The sequence below is a fragment of the Artemia sp. Qi Xiang Cuo genome, chromosome 7, assembly GCF_049724085.1.
Source record: "Artemia sp. Qi Xiang Cuo chromosome 7, ASM4972408v1, whole genome shotgun sequence".
In the NCBI taxonomy this organism is placed as follows: Eukaryota; Metazoa; Arthropoda; class Branchiopoda; order Anostraca; family Artemiidae; genus Artemia; species Artemia sp. Qi Xiang Cuo.
The window spans coordinates 387,535-413,695 of NC_142800.1; the positions used below are offsets into that span (position 1 = coordinate 387,535).

Genomic DNA, 26,161 nt, shown 5'->3' on the forward strand with positions numbered 1-26,161 from the left:
CGATTAATTAAGTATAAAGTTATAAAGTAATTATGGTTTCTATTTAGGAATAGACCTTGTGGAAGGTCTTGTAGAAATACCCTTGAAAAATATCCAATATTGTAAGTAAAAGGACGTTTAATTAAGGATTAAGTTGTAAAGTAATCATGGTTTCTATTTTGGAATAGAGCTTGTGGAAGGTCTTGTAGAAATACCCTTGAAAAATACCCAATATTTTAAGTAAAAGGATGTTTTATTAAAAATAAAGTTCTAAAGTACATGGGTTCTATTTTGGAATAAACCTTGTGGAAGGTCTTGTAGAAATACCCTTGAAAAATACCCAATATTGCAAAAAGTAACCAAAAACTGTTCCAAAAACTAACATACAAATATGTGTCCAATAAAAGAAACCATGCATACTCCTTCCATTTACCCGTGCCCCAGCCATTTAAACATTGGCCTCTCAATTACTTGGACTATCTGTCTTGGCTTTTCTCTGTCTACAATTAGCCATGTCTTGATACAAACTATGCAACCTACTGCAAAATACTTGATAACTTCAATTCGATTAATTAATACGATTAATTAAGAATAAAGTTGTTAAGTAATCATGGTTTCTATTTAGATTAGATATTTAGATTTCTATTTAGATTTAGTCTATAGATAATAGACCTTGTGGAAGTTCTTTTAGAAATACCTTTGAAAAATACCCTATATTGTAAGTAAAAGGACGTTTAATTAAGAATAAAGTTGTAAAGTAATAATGGTTTCTATTTTGGAATAGACCTTGGGGAAGGTCTTGTAGAAATACCCTTGAAAAATATCCAATATTGTAAGTAAAAGGACGTTTAATTAAGAATAAAGTTGTAAAGTAATCATGGTTTCTATTTTGGAATAGACCTTATGGAAGGTCTTGTAGAGATATCCTTGAAAAATACCCAATATTGTAAGTAAGAGGACGTTTAATTAAGAATAAAGTTGTAAAGTAATCTTGGAATAGACCTTGTGGAAGGTCTTGTCGAAATACCCTTGAAAAATATCCAATATTGTAAGTAAAAGAACGTTTAATTAAAAATAAAGTTTTAAAATAATCATGGTTTCTATTTTGGAATAGACCTTGTGGAATGTCTTGTAGAAATACCCTTGAAAAATAACTTATATCACTCTATTTAAGCCCACTCCTCCCCTTCTTTGCTAGCAAAAATGCTTTTTCGTTCCAGTGGCAGCTGTATACTAGCTTTTGCCAGGGAAATGGACCACTGGCTGGTGCTTTTTTACATTTTACAAATCTCAACCATTGCAAAAGAAATAAATTATTTAAACCGTTCTACCAGAACATAATTTTTGTCGAAAGTTCTTCAACCGGTTAACTTATAACCTTCTTACGTGAAGAAATATGTTGCTAATGGATCAGTTTAAAGGCAGACTGGTCGTCACCGAGAAGTGATCTATTAAAAAGATGAGATGTTTGCTGATATATTTATATTATCTCACTTAATCAAACGTTTTTGAAAATTTATACTAAAATTCGACGTCAAAAACGTGAATGAGCACGTTTTTACACCTGTTTTGTTAGCTGTCTTTGAAAATTTGCATTCAAACATCTTGTCAATACTTTTTATGTCATCAATTTTTTATTCATCGCCAAAATTGCTATTTTAAAATCCATTACGTTTTCCTCAGTCATCAGATAGTTTATAATAACTGTTTCTGATATAGCAAAGAATGACATAATTTTTTCCCGCCGACAGGCAAAGTTTTATTGCTTTATCTGTCTTGGTATAAGCTTCATCTTTTTTTCTTCTGTCATTAAAAGTTTCAGTGTTTTCTCTGTTATTATATGAGTCTCAAGATTTTTTCTATGATCAGACAAGCGTTGTTGTTTTCATGTGTCATTGCAAAAAGTATTACCATTTTTTTCGTATACGGCAAAGTGTCATTGTTTTTATATCTCCACGCTTAAAACTGAAAAGAATGTTTCATTTCCTCACGATTATTCAAAGGAGAACAAATGTGCAGTGTTTCGCTTTTCATGTTCTTTGGAAGTTGTTCTTGAGACCTATTAAATAAAAATAAAGAAACAATTTTTTTCAACTGAAAGTGAGGTTCTTCCTGAAAAAGAAAATAAAAAAAATAAACACGTATCCGTGATGTTTCTAGCAGAATTCCATATTTTTGTATTTAGGAGCGTGAAACTTATACTGTAGATTTCTCTGATATGCTGAATTTGTTGGTGTGATTTTCATTCTGATTTCTTGACATTTAAGGGCTTGACATCCTCACTTTTTCAAAATTCAATTAAATGTTCTTAGACTCGCAGCTTTTGATGGGTAACACTAAACTTTATGAATGATATATATTTGGAATCAGTATAATAATTTTGTAGCTGAGCAACATTGATTCATCCTAGTATACAGTCTATGAGGTTATGGATGGTAGCTGTATGAGTCAATATCTGTGCCACTCCTTCCCCGTAAACATTTTGCAGTGCCACGCAAAATAATGAACCTTTTCTGGTGATATCAGGAAAATGATTTATTTATTCGATCATTTTCGAATAGGGGGAATAGGGGGGAGGGGGGGGGGGGTAATTTAGTCTCAATAGACGCAAGCGTAACATAAAACTAATACAACAAATTCTGCAGAAAAACGATTACACTTTTGAATAACTAGTAAAACAATTGCAATGGCAAGGATGAAAAGTATATAATAATGTCCGTGCTGCTCATTTTAATGACCGTAAGTGTTCTTGGGTGGGGGAGGGGGCTAGGATTTTGCTAGAAAAACTTCAATTTTGTCTGAGTTACCAAACTCTGCCCTTATAAACATTTTGGCTTCTCTGGAGAGGGAGGGAAGGGAAGGGGCTATGAGTCCTGCTCCAGTCTGGTGCCCTTGCATGAATATGCAATATATTCCTCTTTTGTTAGTTTGACATAACGCCAATTTTTTTATGTATAATTTTCCCTCGCAAATTCCACTTCTAATTTTCCTTCGCAAAAAAACAACAACAGGGGAGCCCCATATAACATATCATTGATTCAGGTTGTCAAAAAAAATTCCCTTTACAAATTTTCAGCTAACAAAATAAATAAAGAAGATATTCTATAAATGTTAATTTTTCTATTTACTGTTAAGGCATTTCTTCATTCTACAGGGAAATTTGCGCACTATGAAGGCAAATTCAAAAATGCAGAGTGACGCAAATTGGGTTGGGAGACCGAAAGCGTGAAAGTAAGACCAATTAGCTGAACAAAATACCAATTTTGGAACTCCAATAGAGAGGGTGGGGTTAAATTTTTAAACATCCTCTTAGACTCTTGCAGTACAACATCGATCAATCTATTGTACCCGTAAATTGATTTAGAAATAGGGCGGGGAAGGAGAGAAAATAAAATCATTTGTCCAACTCTACACGTAATCAGAGATATCTTCTAACATCCAGATTACTTAACGAATTACTTAACGAATATTCTGAGAGTATCCAAAGTAATTCAACATTCGAGCTAATTAAAGAAAAAGTGACTTTTTATTGCAAAGTACTATAAATAGAGAAAGTGGTATTTCAGAAAAAAAGGAATGATAATATTTATTGCTGAAAAACGGCTATCACAAGCCCAAAAGGGCCGAATTCGCACTTTAGCGTCAAATAAAGCGAATAAAGAACAACAAAAACAAACAGTAAAAAAAACAACAGGAAATTATAAAAGGGTCAAGGTTATATACGTAAAAATGTTAAAAACAAAAATAAAATAAACTCATAAAATTAGAAGGCTAATATCAAGTCAGCAAAAATGCCAAAAAAACGAAAACTCGTAAAATTAACAAGGGGATAAATTAAAATTAAAACAAAAATATAAATTAGTTGGTGACTAACAAACATAAATATAAAACCTCCAAATTTGCAAAATGGGCATTAAAATTAATAACTAAGAGGTAAAGAGTGAGTGAGGGGGGGGGGGGAGGGGAGGCAGCAGAGATTCACTGGTTGAAAATGTCAACTATGTAAGAGATAAAAGTTCTTCTATATCTTTCAGTGCAAACTCTTATTGGGGCAAGAAGGGGGATTTTGTTGATACAGAACGTGGGAGGCGGGGTCGAAGGGGTGAATATTGACCAGGAAAAGGGGAGTTGTTCGAGGGTTATGAAGGGCATTGTTAGCAAAACGCAAGGTAATTTTTGCTCTCCTTTCCTTAAGGGTAACAAGATTAGCTCTCCTAAGAAGGGAAATATAAGGTACTTTACCCTCATTGAAGATAATTCTTAGGCACTTTTTTTGTACTGCCACTATTCTATCTGACAATTCACTGGAAATGCCATGATGCCAAACAGCACAGGCGTACTCAAGGGCTTGGCCTACAAATGACAGTAAAATCCTCAAACAGTGGAATCTAGGGCATTTAATTTTGTGAAGGAGTTTAAGGAGGGATATTACAGCATTTGCACGTTTTAAGATGTCATTAATATGACAATCCGATTTTAAGTCGCTTGAGATGGTAACGCCCAGTAATTTCATAGTGGTAACGGACATTTCAGGGGGGATTGGACAGGAGAAAGAAGAAGGAGTTTTAAGGAAATTAATAGTAAGAACAGTTGCCTTTAAAGGGTTGACTTTCATATCATCAGTAAGAGCTTCGGCTGATATCGATTCCAAGATGTCCATTGGGTTGCTTTTTAAATTTTTGGGACATGTCTCTAGAGACAGTTAGATCATCAACGAATTTCCATATATCCGGAAAATAAATACCAAGGTTGTTTATTATTGTAAGAAATAAAATTTGACCTAAGAGGGTTCCTTGGGGCACACTATTATAAATTGGGAGGGGATCAGAATATACATTCAGGTATTTCACGACTTGCGTTCTGTTAGAGAGGAAAGACGCAATTATTCTAATTAAACAAGGGTCAACTTGAAAGTTATTAGATAGCTTTTCTAATAGTATATTGTGGTTGATTAAATCAAAAGCTTTTTGCAAGTCAACAGCGATAACATTGAGCCAGGTATTGTGTTTTTCGAGTGTGTTACATATTGCGTCCATAAGGTGAACAAGATGGTGGGTAGTAGATGTAGAGCGTAGGTTTTCAAACTGTCTTTGGTCAACATTCGGGATTATCTTTACTTTCAACCACTCAGCTAAAAAGCTTTCATATAACTTCGAACAAACTGGAATAAGAGTAATGGGATTGACAGCATCAAAATCTTGATTGTTACCTTTCTTTTTTACGGGAGTAATGAGTTCTTAGTGTAAGTTCCAAATACTAAACAAGATTTTGTAGAACAAAAAATAAAAAACTACTTTTTTCATATTCAGAGGAATTCATTTGAAGGACTTGATATCTGTCAATGTTGCTATGGAAGATTTTGTAGATGGGGAGTTGCTAAACTTCCGCAAGATGCAACAGCTAGCATCAATTTTTCAAGAGTTGCAAGAAGTTCAGTCAACCCCTCCACCAGACGGCGCAAATATGGACCTGGTGAATACGCTCCGAGTAAGTAGTTTATAGAGTTAACAAAGAAAAAAAAATAAATGAGATGATTCCAACAGTTCGTGATAACAAGCTGTAAATAAAGAGTGACTCAGCCTAATAGTAACATAAACTCTAAAAAATTCATTTTGACAACAGTTAAGACATCAAAAGAATTGGCTTCTTATGGTGATTCCAAATATGTAAAATTCAAAAAAGTTAGTGATACCCCTCAAAAACTACGAGCCTGAAAAAAATATTTGATGTTCGGAGAAGGGTAGAAACACCCTCAAAAATTCAAGCAATCTAAAAGAAAAATGCGCCATCAGATTCGGTACATCAGAGAACGCTATTGTAGAGGCTTCAAATTTCAATCTACAAGAATATGGATTTTTATTTTTTGCCATTTGTTTTTGTCTTCCCCAGTGGTGATGGTCCTAGAAGATTGACAGATGGCTAATTCAAACGGAAATTAAAATTTTCAGTTCCCTTTTTAAGTGACCAAAAATACTGGAGGGTAATCTTCTTCAGCGCTCATTTTTAAAAGCAAATTAAAAATTATCCACTCATCTATGCTAAAAAGGTAGCAACTGTTTTTTACTGAATAATGACTTACAGTGGGATTTTTGCTGTCATTCTATTTTACAACTCAATGTAACTAAATACAATGTATTTCTTATGTGGTAAATAAATAAAGAAGTTCCTTGAAATATTTTGTGTTTTCTTATGTTTTCTAATACTTTTTCTTATAGGACTAATCTTAAATTTGTTCTCAAATGATTTGTTATTTTGGTATCGTGTAAACATATAATCTCCAGTTTTTTCTTTAAAATCACCCTTGATTTCACCAATGAATTTTTTGAACGTCAAGTATTAGTTGACGAGGATAGGTAAATTAGTTCTCGGATCGAAAGTCTTAGTTCTCGTTTGAAGTCCGTTTTCAGTTTGAAAGATGAATCAATGCCATTTACTTATTCTGGATCTTATTTCATTGCATAGATCAAGAGTTATTTTTCTCTGCATTTCCTAAGACTTGTCAAGAGTCACTTAAGTTCAAACCACTTTATTTCTACTAAAGCAGTAACTACATAAGCTTTTTGAAATTGATATTTGTTGACCTGTCATTAGTTCAGTGACATGAAAGTAGTTCAAATTTTGTATATATGGTTTAGAAAGACCCAATGTTGAAAACAAAGGGAAACTCTTTAAGGTTAAAAAAAGTTTAAGGGTTGAAAGTACGTCCAAAGGAAAAGTCCTAAGGAGTTTTGAAAACTTGAGATAATCAAGATTTCGAAGAGACAAAACTAGAACCCTTATTATGAAGACTAAGCTTACATATTATATTAGTTTTTTGTATTATTACAAAGATTATTATTTATTTACTTCTTAATATTTCTGATTATTTATTTTCAAATCAAATTAATTTATTTGACATAAGAAATACAAACAAATTTATAGCAGCCATCTACAAAAACCCGAAGGTTTGTTCTCAATGGTTGCAAATCCATCATTATGCAGCTCTATAACTACTAAATAAAAAAAAAAATATATATTATCAATATTTTTTGTATGTTGATTATTCTAAGAGTTATGGGTAAGATCGTTTAATTTTAATGCGGAAATCTTCTTTTTCTTTTTAAATTTGACGTTTGGGACACCCACTTATGTCCATGAGAAATGTTATTCATTAACTGAGTAATAGTATTAAATTGTTATGATAACATCATACCCCTTAGGATTACTACAGCATTAATGAAATCAAATATACGCAAAAGACATACCTTTTCAGCTTAGTTTTTATTTTCAGAGTTTAAATCTCATTCAAAAATAAAAATAGATTAATAAGATCAATAACCAAGAGTGAAACACATTACATGTCAATGAAACAAAATGAAAATAAAAAATGTTTCAAATAATTTTCCCTTAATCTTAGCTAGTAATTCGATTTTTAGCCATTAAATATGGACAATGGATGTGGAGGCCATTGAGCTTACTGTTTTGTTCGAAGGAGGTCTAGTGCTCACTAATGTTCAAGCCTTCACAAAAGCTTAGTCTGAGCTTGGATACAACTTTTTTTGTGTTTCATCAATATTCTGATTTACGTCCAATAATGAAATCAGGGGGTCTATCTTACCAGAAAGTAATTTTTTGGTTTCATATTAGGTATCACTTGATCTAGCATATTCAGAAGACGAGATATATGAACTGTCCTTATCAAGGGAACCACGAAGTTTTTCCCCACATTGTTCCCCTACTCGAGTGCATTCTTCTGAATGGAGTTCTCCATGCCACATTCCAAGCATTGCTAGGCCCCAAATGTCGAAGAATCTCTCCCCACCATCTCATCTCAACTGTACTCCAGTCAGGCAATTCGTGAAACAGCGATCCGATGAGTATAAAAGTGTTAAGCCCCTTATCAACTCTCGAAGATGCAGAAGTTCTAGTTCTTCCTCAGCTTCAGGCATAAGCCATCCTACTGTAAGTTTATATTTTTTCTATTTTAGTGCCAACTTTTGAATTTTGCGCTGAAACAAAACACCAATATATACGAGCTTATGAAACATAAAAGAAGTCGACAGAAACATTTTATCTTCATGGAGTAAAGACAAGTGAGATCATCCAAGGATCTTCAGGAAAAATGATTACCCAGAAACGGGTCTGGAGACATTGTCCTGTTGTATCTACCAAGTGAAAGCTCTATGAGTAGGGTTGTAATCTCTTAAAAAAGGGGTCCACGTAAAAATAAACGAAAATCCTGAAACAATCTGAAAAAAATTATGTGTAATTGATTGAAATTCAGTTTAAAAGGAAATTTCTAATACAAATGAGTTTTAAACTATATTTAACAAGTTATTTTTTTGTTATCTGCCTTGAAATTATGAGCAACTAATTAGAATGATATAACTACGTAGCTATTATTTCTAGTCAAAGGGTATGTTCCAGAGCTCGACTACCCATAATAATAATGAATTACGACGTGTACATAATTTATATTACAGCCATTTAGAAGATTCTAATAGTTTGCTGTCGTCACCAAAACAATTTTTAGTTTATTGGAAGAAGCACACTCTGAGAATCATACAGGCGTGGTGTTTTTGCTATTGGCCACTTTCTTTTTAGCATCTGCTTTTTTTCAATAAAGTTGTGCTCTAGAAAATGTGTTGAATGCTAAGCTAAATTTATCAAATTAAAACCAACAGTTCCTTGACAGCTATTTCACAATTGTGAAATGTCGTAAACTACTAAGAAATATATTGGTTTAACAATGACAAAGAATCTCAATGATGCACAATGATTTTAAACCCTATAAATGACACAGATTCATTACTAAAACGTCCATTTTTGTTGGTTAAAAGTTTCAGAACTGTTAAAATTAGTGCCATAAACGGTGGAATGGTTAACCTTGGACTTAGGGCAATTAGTATTCTAATGTTGCCTTATATGGTACTGAATTTATATACTGTGTATTTTATAAGTAGTTTAAGATTATTTATGATTCATGTGTATTTTTTAAGTTAACCAATAAGGTCGATTGAATTTATGACGCTCCCAAGATACAAGATAAAGAACAATAGTAAAAATATGCTATTAAAAATCTGCTATTTAAAGGAGTCAAGCCAAAGATCTGTTTCCAATGTATAACTAATTTGCCACGATAAATGAACGATTTAGACAATTTTCAGTAGTTGAAAAAGGACTTCTTTCTCCGCATATTGTCGGCTTAGTTGTGTTTACTGAATTGTATTGCTTTAAAAGTTTGCTAGTGTTCTTACGTATATAAGCATAAAGTAGCGTTTAAAATAAAAAAGTAACTTGAAAGGAATAAAATTTTCCCAATACATCAGGAAAAGCTTCTGTTTAAGTTCAAGTTTAACTTTCCTCTAGTTAGGTTTAGCCTTCTTACTTATTGCCTTTCAACCCACTAACAAATTAAAATTGAACCACGTAATTCTATTAAAGATTTTCAACCACGAGCAGAATAAAGAATGATATAATAGAATACATTTAAACTTAAAACCTGATATGTTATTCAAAGATCTTAGCCATGTGACATATTCATCAAGTTAAGCATTATTCTAGTACCATACTCTAGAACTTATCAAATCCTAGTTAAAATATTTAGAGGTAATTATCTCTAATTACGTTTTGTTCTAACTCGGTTGAAGAAACTCGTGGATCTAAGGCGCAAAATGGTACCTTGGTTCTGTGAAACCCCTGTTAGAAATCAAATTTTTGTTTTTTAAGGGACTGCCAATTTTTCACAATGACTGATTCAATACAATCCAAGTGAGAGAAAAACTGACAACTAAATAAACCCGCATGCTTAATCATACCCAAGCAGCAGAATAAAGTTTATTATGTCTTAGATAGAAGCTCAAACTTCTGATGTCTTGACCATTTTTCTTATTATGGACTAGAATCACCATTCCGCTTCTTCTTCTTTGTTAACACACGGTTTTACTCTTCCATTTCACTTACTACATGCACACGGGGCTCCACTAATCAAGTTTATTTTATTTCTTGGAGACAATGGAAGGTACATTAATTTTTGTTATCAAACATACTAAATGTGACATATTAAAGTTGCTCGTTTGACCAAAAGTAAGCTCTGTCGTGTGCAGTAAATTATAATAGACAACCTTTAACTTGATAACATTTTCGTGTTTCTCTTCAGCATAGAAGCTAGATTTTCTTAGCACGAGCATGTTTTCAAACTTGAATTTTTTAGAATGTTCTCTGAATGTAGTGCACTCTATGCATATGAGCTCACTGTTTATTATTACGGACAGTGTGATTAATTTTGTCACTAAAAACCATCCTCATCGAAATAGTTTCATGTTACAAAAGACTTGATAAAGTAATAATTGAAACACGTCTTTTAATCTTACCTCAACAGTTAAAAATTAAGCTTTTAGCTATGATGTAAGGTTAGAAGAGATTTAAGCGCAGGATTTGGGAATTGGATAACCAAACATAAGATAATGCACCTGTTTTTGCACGAGTCTCGTTTTATTAGTATTCTATCTAACACAATACTATCCTTTTTTTCTAGGCGAAATGCCAAGTTCCTAGATGTTTTGAGGGTACCTATTAACTGATGGCAAATAAACAAATAAACACGCATCCGTGATCTGTCTTCTTGCAAAAAATACAAAATTCCACGTTTTTGCAGATAGGAGCTTGAAACCTCTATTTCCATTTTACTGAAAAAATTATAAATGTTTTTTTCTTTTATAACTTTAAAAAATCAAATAATATTAACATTTTGATTACTAAATATCAGTATATGTATATTAAACTGAAAATGCACATTCATTTGTATTTTTTTCAGTAAAGTGCAAATTATGTTCTGGCCTTGGGAAGGTATAGAGGTTCTGAGCTCAACTTATGTTAATTTCTGCTCGTTTTGAGTTTGACTCGGCTATTTATTGTAACATCTGTTCTATTGGGTTTCATTTGTTTATCGATGCTGATTTGTGGTTGTTTCACGCTTGGTAGATTATCTGATTTTATTTTTGCTCATTTAATGTTTAATGGAGTTCTTTACTTTTCTTTGAAAAACTTATTTTGTGGAAAAAGCTTTTTAATTAATTTCTGTTTGTTTTATATTGACATAGCCTTTCCAGGGTAAAAGAAAATAATACTTTAAATCTATTCTTTTTTTAAGACTTTATAGTTTGGCCTGCTATTTGCAGTTTCTAGTTAAGTTCCTAGCAGTTTTGATGGTGCCTATTAACTGATGGTGCGTACTTTGAGATAATTAATAATGAAATAAAGGTATTGTTCATATATGAATTTTACGGCTTCTATTTTCGAGTGAATGCACTTTATATTTGGAAATACATTTTGAATTTTAGTTGAATGAAAGTCAAACTATAAATTTTCAAAGTCCAAGTCAAGTTATATATACCATGTTCTGGCTACTAGATTATCTTAGTCAACACATGTAGAGCACCTGAGTAAGTCTTTCTGTTCATGTACCACTCAAAGATATGTAAAGAACGTAAGAAACTCAACATCTTAAATATCTACTTGACCGATTTCGTCATACAAAATTTATCAATCCAAGTTACTGCAAAAATACATCTAAAAACTGTATTGTTATTGTCTTTTAATTTTCCAGATAGCACTCAACATTCCGTCCACTTCTCTACTAGCTTCCACATATCGGAGAGATTCAAGTGGAGATCCTTTTGATGATACAGAAAGTCACTCAGCTGAATCGTTGGTGGATCTCAGTACTCATTCCTTTTATGAAACGATCTGTATTAAGCCTACCTTGTGCGCTCACTGTTCAGGGCTGGTATGTTTTTCTTAATACTCACTTTCTTATCTTCTTCTTCTTGCTAGATATTCACAGAAGCTACTGCCCGATCTCTATGCAATTCCAGAATTAAGAAAACGAGTAGATAATAAAGTCATTGAACTCACAATGCGTCTTGACTGTAATAGACCATTGATTTGACCCTGCGGCAGTTGGGGTTTAACCCTGATCCGTATCCCAGTCAGATACCGATCCACTGTGTCACCACAGGCAACTAAATGGATACAATTAAGTTTTATTTTAAAATGGTTTTTGTAAGAAAAATTGCCGAAAGCGCATTTCTTGGTTGCAACAACAAACGACAAGCGTAAAATATACACGAAGTAAAGGTTTCTCTTCTGATGTTATCGGAAGATAACCCTTGTCACTTTACTGTAGGTGTGATTGGAATTCAAAATTGACTTCCTCTTATATTTATTTTTATTCCTTATTTATAGACTACAAGGTGCCAGAATCCCCAAAACATAAGGAAAATCTATAAAATAAACCCCAACAAGGGAAAATATACTGGAATTATAGATCGAGAAGTACTATTCTACAGTTCTATATCTCCTAAAAAATAATTACTAACACCCAACCCCAAACCAATTAAAAAATTAAAGAAACTTTTGCAAAGACAAATCTTATTCTCTTTAATAACTTTACTCCAAAAATTTAGCACTGTTTAACTATTCAACTTCATAAAGAATATTGATACGGATGAGATTTCAAACTGTACGACACTGAATATGATGAAAGGAAATTGGTGTTATTTCAAAATTTAAGGTAATTATACTAAAAAGAGCATTACCAAAAATGACTTTTGCAAATTGTCTTAAGCTAAGGTCTGTCAAGGATAACTTTAAATACCTATTTCTTATAGTTTTGCTTACTATAGTTTTGCTTGTTTGCAATTCTTGTTTGCTATACTATTTCCTCAGTTGCCCAGTCTCACGGAGCGTAAACCTGTATAGTTCACAGACAATTCACGGAACTATAGATAATGGTCTTATTTTTTTTGTGTACCCACTGTAATAAGTAAAATAGTTGATGTAGGAACTGCCGTTTTTACAGTTTTTTTGTACTATTGATTAGGGCTGCCAGATCATAGGCTGTGCGCTAGCGCTGCCTAAGTAAAGAACGATGTGGGCACAATGTGTTTTTTTTTGTTTTTTTTTTTTCTCCCCCCGGGCACTTCGTATCGAAGGAGTTGTCGTAGAAACTTCGAAAAGGGCTCATTCGATTAGAAATTGGAGTGTCTAGTGCCCTTTTTAATATTCGAAAGTTATTGGAGGGCAACTAGCCCCCCCCCCCCCCCCAACCCCATCATTCCCCAAAATACATCCAATCAAAATTTTGAGATAGCCATTTTGTTCAACGTAGTTGATTTTCAGATAGAAAATATGTTATTGAGGAGGAAACTCCCCCACAACCCTCGGGACAAGGGTTTTGAGTTATGCCCTGAGGGCATATAAGAACGATATTGGCACAGTGTACTATTTATTATATTTTCTTTTAGAGCAGGGCACTTATGGAAGTGGTCGTCGTAGAAACTTCAGAAGGGGCTCATTCGATTGGAAATTGAGAGTTCGAGTGCCTTTTTTAATAGTCGAAAGTAATTGGAGGGCAAATAGCCCCCCCACCCGCCACGCCCATCAGTCCTCCAAACACATCCAATCGAAATTCTGAGATTGCCATTTTTTCAGCGTAGTTGATTTCCGGATAGAAAATATGTTTTGGAGGAGGACACTCCCCCACAACCATCGGGGCAAGGGTTTTAATTTATGCCCTGGGGGCATATAAGGTTTTTATGGAAGGTGTTGTCATAGAAACTTCAAAAAAGGCTCATTCGATCGGACATTCAAAGGGCTTGTGCCCTTTTTAATAGTCGAAAGGGATTGGTGGGCAACTAGCCCCCCACGCCCATCATTTCTGCAAACACATCCAATCAAAATTTTGACATAGCTATTTTGTTCAGCGTAGTTGATTTCCAGATAGAAAATATGTTTTTGAGGAGGAGATTCCCCCACAATCCTCGGGGCAAGGGTTTTAAGTTATGCCCTGAGGGCATATAAGAACGATGTTGGCACAATGTACTATTTTTTCCCCCTTTAGAACAGGGCACTTCATATGGAAGGGGTCGTCGTAGGAACTTCAAAAGGGGCTCATTCGATTGGAAATGGAGAGTTCTAGTGCCCTCTTTAATAGTCGAAAGTGATAGGAGGGCAATTAGCCTCCCTCACGCCCATCATTCCCCCAAACACATCCAATCAAAATTTAGGGATAGCCATTTTGTTCAGCGTAGTTGATTTCCAGATAGAAAATGAGTTTTTGAGGAGGACACTCCCCCACAACCCTCAGGGCCAGGGCCTAAATTACAACCCTTTCTCTAAGGTCTGTTAGGGTGGTTGTCATCCTCTAAGACCGAATTTCTAGAATTTTCAACTACGTTAAACAACATGGCTATCTCAAAATTTTGATTGGATGTGTTTGGGGAAATGGTGAGCTTGAGAGGAGTGTTAGTCACCTTCCAATCACTTTTGACCATTAAAAAGGGCACAAGTCACTCCAATTTTTATTTGAATGAGTGCCTCTCGAAGTTTCTACGACAACTTCTTCGATACGAAGTACCCTGATCTAAAGGAAAAAATTAATAAATAATACATTGTGTCAATATCGTTCTGGTATGCCCCCAGGTCATAACTTAAAACCCGTGTCCTGAGGGTTGTGGGTGAGTGTCCTCCTAAAAGACCTAATTTCCAGAACGTTCAAATACGTTGAACAAAATGGATATCTAAAAATTTTGATTGGATGTGTTTTGTAAAATGGCGGGCGTGAGAGGGGCGTTAGTCGCTATCCAGTCACTTTCAACTATTAAAAAAGACACTAGCCCTTTCAATTTCCATTTGAATGATCCCTTTTGAAGTTTCTATGACAACGCTTTCAATAAAAACTTTTATATGCCCCAGGTCAAAATTAAAACCAAAAATTGTTTTACTTTTATAACTTTAATAAGTCAAATAATATTAAGATTTTGATTACTAAATATCAGTATATGTATATTAAACTGACAATGCACATTCTTTTGTATTTTTTTTTTCAGTAAAGTGCAAATTATTTTCTGGCCTTGAGAAAGCATAGGGGTTTTAAGCCCAACTTATGTTAATTTCTTCCCCTTTTGAGTTTGACCCAGTTAATTATTGTAATTTCTGTTCGTTTTTGGTTTCATTTATTTATCAATACTGATTTGTGGTAGTTTCACGCTTGGTAGATTATTTGATTTTATTTTTGCTCGTTTTTTCTTTAATGAAGTTCTTTACTTTTCTTTGAAAAACTTATTTTGTGGAAAAAGTTTTTTAAATTAATAACATAAAAAAACGGTTGAATTAAACTTCTATGCCGATATAAATTGGACACTAATACAATTAGAAGTACATCAAACTTACACATAGCTATAACTGTTCAGAATTGGTAGATCTGATTTCGATATTTTCCAAAGATGGTATAAGAAGCATTAAGTTACAAAACATTGAAGCAATGATGATGCACAATAGAGCAATAGCACAAAAAGTAAAAACTTCATGAAGCTTATGTGGGGGATTGATACCTATGAAATCAGGAGGCCGATATTGGAGAGACTTTTGGCACTTTAACATCAGCGTCGCTACAGAGCAAGAGTAGGCGTCTACACTACATCCTTATTCCTGTGTAAAAGCGCTCCTCGCGAACACACAAATAGGAATCTATCGAGGGTAGGAGAGCTCGTAATAAAAATTGATAGTTTGAATAACAAAAGCCTAGAAATCCAGAATAAACTGCAGCTTTTAGAGGATCTCTGGGCGCACGCAACCTCCCTCCCCGGATGCGTGCCTGACCCTTCATATAATCTGCAACTGCTCGTTTGAGAATATATATTTGCATTAGTTTAGCTAGACAGTGTAAGGGGCACCGCCCCAAAGGTTTTATTACCCCTTATAAGAATTCATAGATTCAAGTGTTTATATCAGGTGGAAAAAGACGTGTTATGGATTGACAAATTTAATACTCAAGGTGCTTCATAGCATAAACTTTTGTTTGTAGATAATATACTTGTTCTATAAATATGTTCGAGCCTTATTTTTTGAATGTATGCTACTCTAAAATTTTATATAATCATTTGTATTAAAATTGGATCGTACATTAACATTTCCAAAAAGAGTTAACCATCCCTGTTTCTCTTGTTTACAATTTTGTTATCTAGATTTTGACTTCTTCTATCTTTAGTTTTCATTCTATTGCCTCTAATTCTTTGTTTATTTTGTAGCAATTCATTAAAAAAATAGATGTTTAACATTTGATACAACACGGACCCTGAGAAATGGATTAAAAATAAGCCAGTAAATGTTCCTAAATTCGTCTGGAATATCATTTACAGGTTTTTATGCCTAAAACAATTAATCATTTAACAAACAAACAGCAACAAAATTTATCTATATGCAAGCCAAGATATTAACCTCTCTTAGTAAGCAATAACAGTGAATGTCTATGTGAATGTCAACCCCATCAAAGGTTAGAGTATGTCTTTGAGCTGTGTCATATAAATCGGTCTATTTATAGACTATTGTTTATAGGTATACTGTTACAAATTGTACGGAATGTTTACTTTTTCAAAAGCAATGTATATTCCTAAGAGTGGTAGCAGGTCCCTCTCCGTCAAGTAAATTCGAAAAAGATAGATAAAACAGATAAATGAGCCTAAAGAAATCAATTTAATCGATTTGATACTTCGTTTATATCACTTCTGGCACATTTGTAATTTTACGCTTGAAGCAAGATTCACAATTCAAACAAATGAGATAAAGAAAAAAAAAAAAATCAGGAACACTTGAAAACAAATTCTTAAGGAAAAACTGATGCTCAACTTTATCTCACTCCCATTTTAGGGAAGATTGAAATATCGTGTTGCCGATGTTCCAAAGCTTTCAGTTTAATTTTCTTTAATTTCTAGCCTATGTCCCATTTACTTAGTAGCACATCTTTAAATTGTGAACTCGACGAAAATTGTGAATAAGGGGATGTTGGAAATAAAATTAGAAAATTCCCAAAGGTAAATAATTAATGAAGATATCAAATAGTTTTTCCTAGAAACAAAGAGAGGAAAACAATTAAATAGATAACAATTAGCAAATGATAAGAATCTGTCAACTATATCAAACTTCAAGGGATTTTTGTAGTGGCTTAGGTGACAGTTGGAAGTTACTTCTACTCATATCTTTGGTATGACTCGTCCATTTTGACTCTGAAATCCCTGTTTCTCCTCATTTCTTTTAAAATTTTGAAGGGAGAGAAGTAGTTTCAGTGTTTCTTTGGTTGTTTTCTTACATTTAATGGCTGTTTCTTTTTGTTTTTTCATATTTTTAATGATTTATTTTTGCATTAATACACATCATCTGAAGTTAAAAAGTGAAATAATTTTATTTTTCTATTCAGCTTTGGGGCCCCATAAAGCAAGGATTTCGATGTCGAAGCTGTGGTATAACCGCTCATGGACCATGTAAAGATATGCTAAACAATGGTTGCAAACCAAGGAAGGATCACAGTAGTACGCATTCAGGTATTTCCACATTGTTTTATCATAACACCCTTTCTGATGTCCGTTACTTGCATATTTAATATGCATATTTACACCAACTTACATTCATGGTTTTCAAAGTGGGGAAGTCTTGTTCATGTCCTACACAAAGAAGTCAGGTTTTCTTTTCTTTTTTTTTAGCTCAGTATATTTGCTTAAGTATCTTCTCGGATGGATCCAGAATTACTTAAGCAAATCTGGGACCTGGGTTTTATATTTTCTGTGTGAATAGAAGTCCACCTTATGAGCAATGCAAATTTAATGTGACCAAAAGAGAGAGGGGCATATTGACCAGAAGGGTATCATTCCAAGAATAACTTAATATTCTGTAGTAGAAAGCTGGCTTAAAATACAGCCGTATTGACGAAATAAAAAAAAAGCAGACAAGCTTTAAAAATCCAACCTCCTTCCAATCATTTTCTCTCCCGCTGTTTCAAACTCAGGTTTGAGAGTAGTCGATTGATAAAAAAAAAGTTTAATTGAGCTTAGTATGTGAACCTAGTAAAAAAAAAGAATGGAAAAGCATCGTAGCATTGAAAAGTTTACTTTTGACAACTGTTATGAAAAATCTTTACAATTTTTGAATTTCTACAAGGATTGGGTAAAGAGACGTGATAGTTCACATTTGCCCGTTTAGATACTATAAATGTACAGCAGCCTCACGTCCCTGAAGAGAAACTTCCTTAACTAATCTTGCTCACAAATTACTTTTATAAATGAGAGAGCTATTCCTTGAACAGTAAAATTTTCAACCATATTAATACCTCTGCTCTGAACCTGAAATTGTTCAAATTTCTTACTTAGCATTTTCTTGGCTGCAGGCATCCTCCTGCCAAATTTTAAGTGAATGCAGTCACTTTACTGTGGAAAATAGGTGGGTCTTAGAAGCAGTAGAGACATTTGTAAAATCCATAGGCTCTGTCCTCTTGGTTCAAACTTACTTCCCCCTAAAATTTTGATATAATTGGGGTGGGGGGTCGAGCGTAATGAAGATGCATGTGAAAATCACCATTGTAATGTGTCATTCAATAAGAATATCTGTCTTATTGATTCCTTACAGATCAGTGAAAAAAAATGTCTGCCTACCTCTCAAACGAAAAGCAGGTGATAGGAGATGATTTTGGAGTTTCGAAGAGCCTACTTTTTGTATCTCAGATAAAAAAAGATTATTGCAAGAATATGGTCGGGGAAACGTCTTCAAGTGCCTCAGATCATATAGACTGAAAATAATTGCAAGTTCTCAATTCTGGCAATGTGGAACATTTTAACTTTTTTTGCTAAGGATTGGGCATAGGAGAGGTCGGAGGTGTTAAAAAGCTAGGATATGTTGAAGGGGTAAGATTTGTTGAAGGGTCAACTGTTCTACATTAGTCTTCAGTCATATAGATTGAAAATCTGTCCGTGGTTCCTTTTCAAAAAGTGCAGCATACTTAACGTATTTATGAAGATTTTACATTGGAAGGAGAGAAAAGGGCATGTTGAAGGATCTAGGGCCCCACTTCATCCCTCCATCAATATAAATTTGAAATTCTTGTGGAATGTAAGATAATTGATGGGAAGAAGAGGCTTTCGGAGTGACTGTTGGACTATTTCATGCCTGAAATCGTAAAATTGAAAATCGTTGCGTGTTATCGATTTAAAAAATAGGTAAACTACATACTATTCTACTAAAAGCAGGAGACAAGAGGGGCAGAGAGTGTTGGAAGGGCAACTGGCCCTCTTTGGTCTTCCAGTCTTACGGATGAACAAATCGGTTATGATTCTGATTCAGAAATGGTACAGTACGTTTAGTGATATGATTGGATTCAAACACACTGCGCTATGTTAATCATATATGCTACCAGTATAATGCTTTTACTTTCGTTTCTGATTATTTGTACGATGTATAACTGAGGTAATTTTGGAGATCACACTGCCTTTCCATGACGATAAATAAAAGTTCAAATAGGGATAAAATCCTTTTGGTAGACAGTGTTTCACAAACAGTAATAGAAATTCACAAAAATACCCACATATGCACATATGCAGTGACCATTATCAGTAGTAAAACTTTTACGTCATCAGTAGTTTTACTACTGAGTACTGATGACGGTCACTGCATATGTGACCGAATTATCTGGTATTTTTGTGAATTTCTATCACTGTTTATGAAACACTGTCTATTAAAAGTATTTTTATCCCTATTTGAACTTTTATTTGGATCACTAAGCCGTTCTAAAAAAACAGTCCCAACAGTATCACAAGGATAGTCTTCAAAACTGGTATCTAAAAACTGTGAAGCTTAAAAAAAACAAAAAAACAAGGGATGCACCGAAATGTAAAAAGATGGCATAGCCTGGAGATCGTCCTTCTGAATCACTACCAAGACTTGGAGACAAGGTAAGTCGCATGACAGGCATACCTCAATTCAAGGCTTTTTTGTCAGTTTTAGGACAATACTATTCGAACTATGATCATGGAAAACAAGACAATATGCCTCTGATAATGGTTATATCAGCTTCACATTGAGCAATGAAAAACTTGACGGTTTTTAGGGAATTGTGCTACAATTAGTATATTTCCAGTAAAAGCATGTGCTGGTTCGGTCAGATGACCTAGAAACTACCCCTAACAAAAAATAATGACCTCTAGGACAGCGACAAAATGGCTATATTGAAGCCACTTGTAGATGCCATGAACACTAAACTTCGGCAATGTGGAACGTTCTGTCACAAAACTTCCCATGGGCGATCAAATGATACATTTCTTTGGTCATAAAATCGTCACATCTGTAAAATGTTTATCGAATGAAAACCGAACGGATTTGGATAATAAACATGGGTACTAGTTTTTTCTAATGGATATTCTTACAATATTGATCTGTATTGTGCAAAGAATGAGTAACAGCCAGCAATACCCCTAGGTCTATATTTTGTCACATGCCTATTGTTTGCTGTTGAAAAAGCAACCCATATTTTCTTATAATTTCTTCACAAGGCACGATCTTCACACACAGTTTCATTCATAAGGATTTCGTGCCACACTCATTGTACCCGAAAATTGATTGAAGAGATGTGGTCTCGAAAAAAAAGTTATTCAAAAGAAGAAATGACGTTATTATCACTAGAGGTCAAATGGAGTGGTTTGGCTGTGAAACTGGAAGATAGTACAGCTGCTTATGTAGCAACAAACTACGATTCTATGTGACCGCTTCACCAGGGAAAAATCTAGTTTTGTTCACCAAAACGAAGCCACTGGTCCAGGTTATGGTCGGAGCTCAGGATCTTCACAGATCCACTCTAAAAATCAACCACTCATGTAATGGTGACATCGAAGAGGTAGGATCGATGCAAAGTAAGCAGAAAAAATGCATGACTAGAGTAAAGAGAGTGTCAGACTTCACTTGCGAATGTGTTACGAGCAATTCCATGCCAAACTTTAATTTATCTTTTATACTAACTCTTATTTATTTCAACATTTTCAACATTCAACGTCCTTATTAAATATAATTCATGCTGGCTTAACGGCCCGTTACAAAGAAATCACAAATATGCTTGATAAACGCAACAAGTGAACAATTACTAAATTATACAATTAACAAATCATCACTGAAATAAACACAAATAAAGAACAATAAAAAAAGAAATGTTAATAAAAATTACAAAACGATAAATTAAAAAAAATATTATTAAAAAAAAAATTATATTGTCCTCTATCGCAATCCATTCCCACACTCACCAACTGCCCGCAAGGAGATGCTTCATTAACCGGTTTTTAAACTGCGGCACTCTTTCCGCTTCCCGAATTGAGTCTGTAAAAGTATCCCAGACCCTCAGATTCGTGTGCTTTGTCACATGGCTAGAACGAACCATACTTCTTGCCTCACTTACCAGGTCTTCAGCATTTCTCGTAGCATATCCATGATAGAATGATTTAAAACGAAAACAGTTATTAAAAACATCAGGTGCAAAACTATTCAAACTCTGAGACATAAAAATGCCAATCTGAAGTTCTCTAATTTGACCAACATTCAAAATCCTAAGCTTCCTAAAAATGGACTCTGCATATAAAACTCCTGTATTATACTTACCAATTAACCTCACTGTTTTATTTTGCTGAATCTGTAATCGTTTAAAATTACACATAAGATTACTAGCCCAAATCATACATCCATAATTTTATACGGCGTAATCAAAGAGTAGCATAAAAAAACTAAAATGTGAGAAGGTCAAAAATGTTGAAAACGTCTGAAAATTCCAAAGCCACGCGCTATTTTACACACAAAAATATCAGCATGTCTTCTCCAGCTGAAGTTCTCATCGAGAATGAATCCTAGGTACCCCACTATCTCAACCGGCTTTAATAAAGAACAATTTATTGCTATTTCACTAGGAAGATTTGAAGATACACCAGTCCAATTTAACAGAATATAATTACTATTTGCCGTGTTAATGCTAAGAGAGTTAGTGCCTACAAACTCAATCAACTCTTGCAGAGCTCTGCTTGCCTTGTGGACCAATTCTTCAAGAGTCTTCGCTGCCACAACAGGTGCTGTATCTTCGACGGAAGATGTCATAGACGCACCAGGAATATAGAACCGCTTATTGTCGACATACTTGTGAATTATTATTTCACTAGCATTCATTCAGTGAACATCTAGCTTGAAAACGGATAATATAGAACTGGTTTGTTCAACTAAACGAATTAAAATACAATTCAGTGATAATATTGTGGAATAGCCATCAAGCAGTGCGAATATAAATAAACAGGACATCCGATATTTAGAAGCAATTACGCCACGATTGAGGTGGAGAAAGAAAAGTAAACAGAAGGAGGGCGGAGAGTTGTTAGCAAGAGCTGCGGTACCCGCTGGGCTTGCCCCTTAAATTGTGGGGACAAGGTAGACAGCCTTCAAAGCTTCCCTTACTTCTCTCGCAAGGAAACCACCAAAGAAAATTGAATGAATTAAAATGGTTACTGCCGCTTTTTCTTAATTTCCAAAGGGTTTACCATTCTTTTGGATAGCGAAGGCCCTATTCTAACCGCCGTACTCCGTTTTGCACAACAATTATTTTTTCACCTGCGATTTCTCCCTAATTAGTTCAATATTCATTTAGCATCTGAACGAGCAAGACGTATTGTGGGCGTGCTATAGCTGTTTATCATGTACGGAGGGGATGAAGAAAATTTGCATTATTGTCCGGTGTGGATTTTTGTTCAGCAAAACGTTTCGAAAGGAACTGATGATGAGACGATTAAGAAGATAGGTGCGGAGTTTTTTGACGTTGATGATATTGTGAAGGCGAAGAAATGGCTTGGGTTCAAGCTAGATCCAGAAGCTTTATTTCAGAAGCAAACTGGATCGAAAGCGTCACTGAGCCACCTAGGTGTTATTCTGGACTTTATCAAGAATGAAGATTCCGACATCCCAGTATTTGTTATTCTAAGCCCCAATGAAGTCCCATCCATACCAGCCACAGCTTATTCTGCTCTTTTTTCGAGAGTGAATAAGCTGCATACCCAGCTAAAGAAAATTTTCAAACAGTTCGAGGTATATTCTAACCATTTCCCGCCACTACCACAGTCTGTAGCCAGTCCTGCAAAACCAGTCTATAGTCACTCTACTATTGTTGTCTCTAAATCGCCACTGTCTATTAGTGATCCGACAAGCCATAAGGACTTTATTGACCAACTAAGTGGTCATGATTCGATTGCTAGTGTTCGGTCGTTGGGAGATAAACTTTTTGTTAATATTGAGTAGTCTGTAGCCTCTGATTTCTCTGAGTCTGTGAAGTCTGTTGTTTCGGGTGCTGGCACAAAGATTTCGCAGAAGTGGTACCTTGGAATAGTAAAAGGAATACCGCCATTATTTAGTGCTAGTGAATTCAAAATGCACCCAGGAGTCGAGGACTCAAGTCGATTTGGATCGTCCCAAACTATCAAGCTAGTCTTTTCAGATTCGTTCGGTGAAAGTTACAAGATAAAAAATGGTGTGAAAATCGAATACAAGATTTTCAGCGTTTATGACTTTATAAAGGTACCTCGTTGTTTTTTTAAGTGGAGGTCTTCTGATCAAGTTCTAAACGAACGCAACAGTCAAGTGGAAAAATGTGCACACTGTGCAGGCAATCACTCTTCCTCGAAAGATGTGCCCTGTACTAACAGCCCTAATTGTGCGAACTGTGGCAGGTCACACACTTCGTATAGTCTATTGTGTCCAGTGCTCAAGTCTTGCATTGCAGCCGGTGTGAAAAAATGATGTTGCAAAAGTTCTCGGTTATCTCGTACAATATAAGCGGAACACGTAGGAAAGAGTACATCATTGACGAACTTTCGTACAAATACGATATCGTATATCTTTAAGAATATCTTTTATCATCAGCTAATACCAATCTGCTGAAATAGAGTGGAAATCACGTTGCGTTTGTGAATGCAGCACGGTCTGCGTTTGGTAGACCTTCCGGAGGCCTCGACTGTATTTTGAAAAGTAATTATTTTTCATCCGCGACGCCAGTCCTGTTCCACAGTGAAGAAAACATCTTGGCCGTGTGAATTACCCATCTGGTATTTATTAATGTATATTTTCCTTATGATCGTAAATCTTTTCAGTCACTGAATAAGTTTGCCAAGACTTGTAGTGTATTGAAAAAAGTGGTAGAATCCGCATCATCTTTTGGTTACCAATTTGTTGTCGCTGGAAATTTTAATGCTGATTTATTGAATTTAAACCTCCGATTGGATATGGTTTTCCAGTCTTTGTCCGAGTTTAAGCTACTGGATAAGAATTGTTTATTTTTATATATCAATCATTTTTGGAGCCATACTAATATAGATCACATTTATTGTTCTCCAAATTTATCGATTTCGATTGTTTTTGTTCACAAAACAGAAAGTGATATAAACGACCTACCAATTTCCTTTTCGTTTGATGTCTCTCTGTCACCAGATATTTCACGCATGAACCGTAGATGGTTTACCAGGTAAAATTGGAATAAGGCTAATTGGGTGCACTACATTTCTACTCTTACAGCTCTTTTGTCTACTATAAAAGTTTTTTTTCAGCTACTTCGGGTTGGAAAGATTGTAAATGATAAAAATGTTTTGAACAAGTATTATTTTGATATTATATCATGTATGTAGGAAGCCGAAAGAATGGTAGTTCCGGAGGAATGTGTAAGACTTAATACGCGGAAGCCTGAATGGTCGTGGGACCAAGGTCTAAGAACAGCAAAAAATAAAGCCAAATTTTGGCTGCGTATATGGGTTTCTTTCGGACGGCCACTTAACGGCGCAGTATTTGAGCTTAAACAAAAACTAAACTAGAGTATAAAAAGTATTTACGGTCTACAAAATCTAAAACTTGTAAGTTCCCGACAAATAATTTAGATTGGAAAAAGATAGTAAACACAGATAAAATTGATTATTCTTTTTCAACGAGTACCCTAATGAGCCCTGCTGCTTGGTGCAAATATTATGATCAGATTTTTAACACCGTAAACCATCTCGTTCATGCTACTTTCATGAAGCTTCTTAATTTTGCGCTTCCTACCTCACTCCGCCAGAACCAGATCCTCCCAGTTCATTTATCTTCGGTGGTACTAGCTATAAAGAAGCTCAAGTCAAGTTCTACTGATGGGGATGTCATAAGTGCCAAACACTTAAAGGTTGATTGCCCAGCTCTTGCCCAACATCTAGATGATATGCAGATGGTATCCTTTTGATCAGCAGGACTAAGAAGGGTTTTCCCCATCTGGTCCAACAATAGTTTCTAAACTTCATACCATTTTACTTTCTCTTGATCTTTCAGAGTGTGAATATCTTATTTAATAGTAACAATATGACCCTTCTATTTTTCGGATCTTTTTCTGTCCTGTTTGTTCCTTCTTTCCGGTGGGTGGGTATCAACGTTAGTAAAACACTAAAACCTTTCCAAATGCTCGTCTTCGCTGATTGCAAGAAAAAAATTCATTTAAGCTATTAAATTGTTGCAAATCGAGGTAGATAAAATAGAACGTCTCTTGCTAAATTACATTCGGTTTTTACAGATCACTCGGTTTTGTTTCTGTCTGGAATTTACCCTATTTTTCACCAAAAAGACATCAGATGAGTTCATTCATATCATTTCCGGTTTTCCTGCTTTCTATTGTATCTGCCTCCACGGTATAGAAATCGGAATCTCATATCTGTTTACGGTCTTCCGGATATGGAGTCAAAGCTTACGGAACTTGCTAGAAAACTAGCCCAGTCTACATATAAGTATCTGCCAGACCACAATGGCCTTACTCGTTTGCTGTACTTTTTCTCTTTTTTTAAGTGTTTTTTTCTTTATTTTTTTTTGTGTTTTGTATCTTGGATGTTTTTCTTTTGTTTGGTTACTCTGCTTTTGTTAAGTTTTTAAGTTTTATGTAACCATGTATGTAGTGTATTATCTACTTTTTTCGTTATACTCCACGATTATCATTTTTGTGTATGATGTGGGTTAAAAATCAATTATTATTACTATTATACACTAAATGCAATAGGGGTCCTAAGACGAAACCCTGAGAAACCCCACATGGAACAGGAAAAGACATAGAAAACTTCTAAAATAGCGACGAAGACCACAATGCCTTTTCATAACAAACAACAAAAGCACGAAGAACAATAGGGAAATCTTTTTGTAAGACAGTGGAGATAACCCCCCACAAGTTAAAACCGTAGTCGTAATATCCCTCATCGATCGTGCCCTAAACATTTGTTCTGATTCCCACATCACAGCAGAAGTAAACTTTATCAAGGACATACTTTTTGGAAATGGGTATCCAATTTTATTTATTAATAGTCTA

The 26,161-nt window shown here is 34.6% G+C and overlaps 1 protein-coding gene across 1 annotated transcript in view; it reads left to right on the top strand.

Moving 5' to 3' along the window:
* The window catches only part of LOC148949834 (RAS guanyl-releasing protein 2-A-like), a 290,916-nt gene that overhangs the window by 230,581 nt on the left and 34,174 nt on the right, over positions 1–26,161 (top strand). The window contains exons 9-12 of the mRNA XM_089091320.1: positions 5,289–5,466; positions 7,606–7,920; positions 11,567–11,746; positions 17,216–17,339. Coding sequence (XP_088947446.1) covers positions 5,289–5,466; positions 7,606–7,920; positions 11,567–11,746; positions 17,216–17,339 — 797 coding nt within the window. The remainder of the gene's footprint in view (positions 1–5,288; positions 5,467–7,605; positions 7,921–11,566; positions 11,747–17,215; positions 17,340–26,161) is intronic.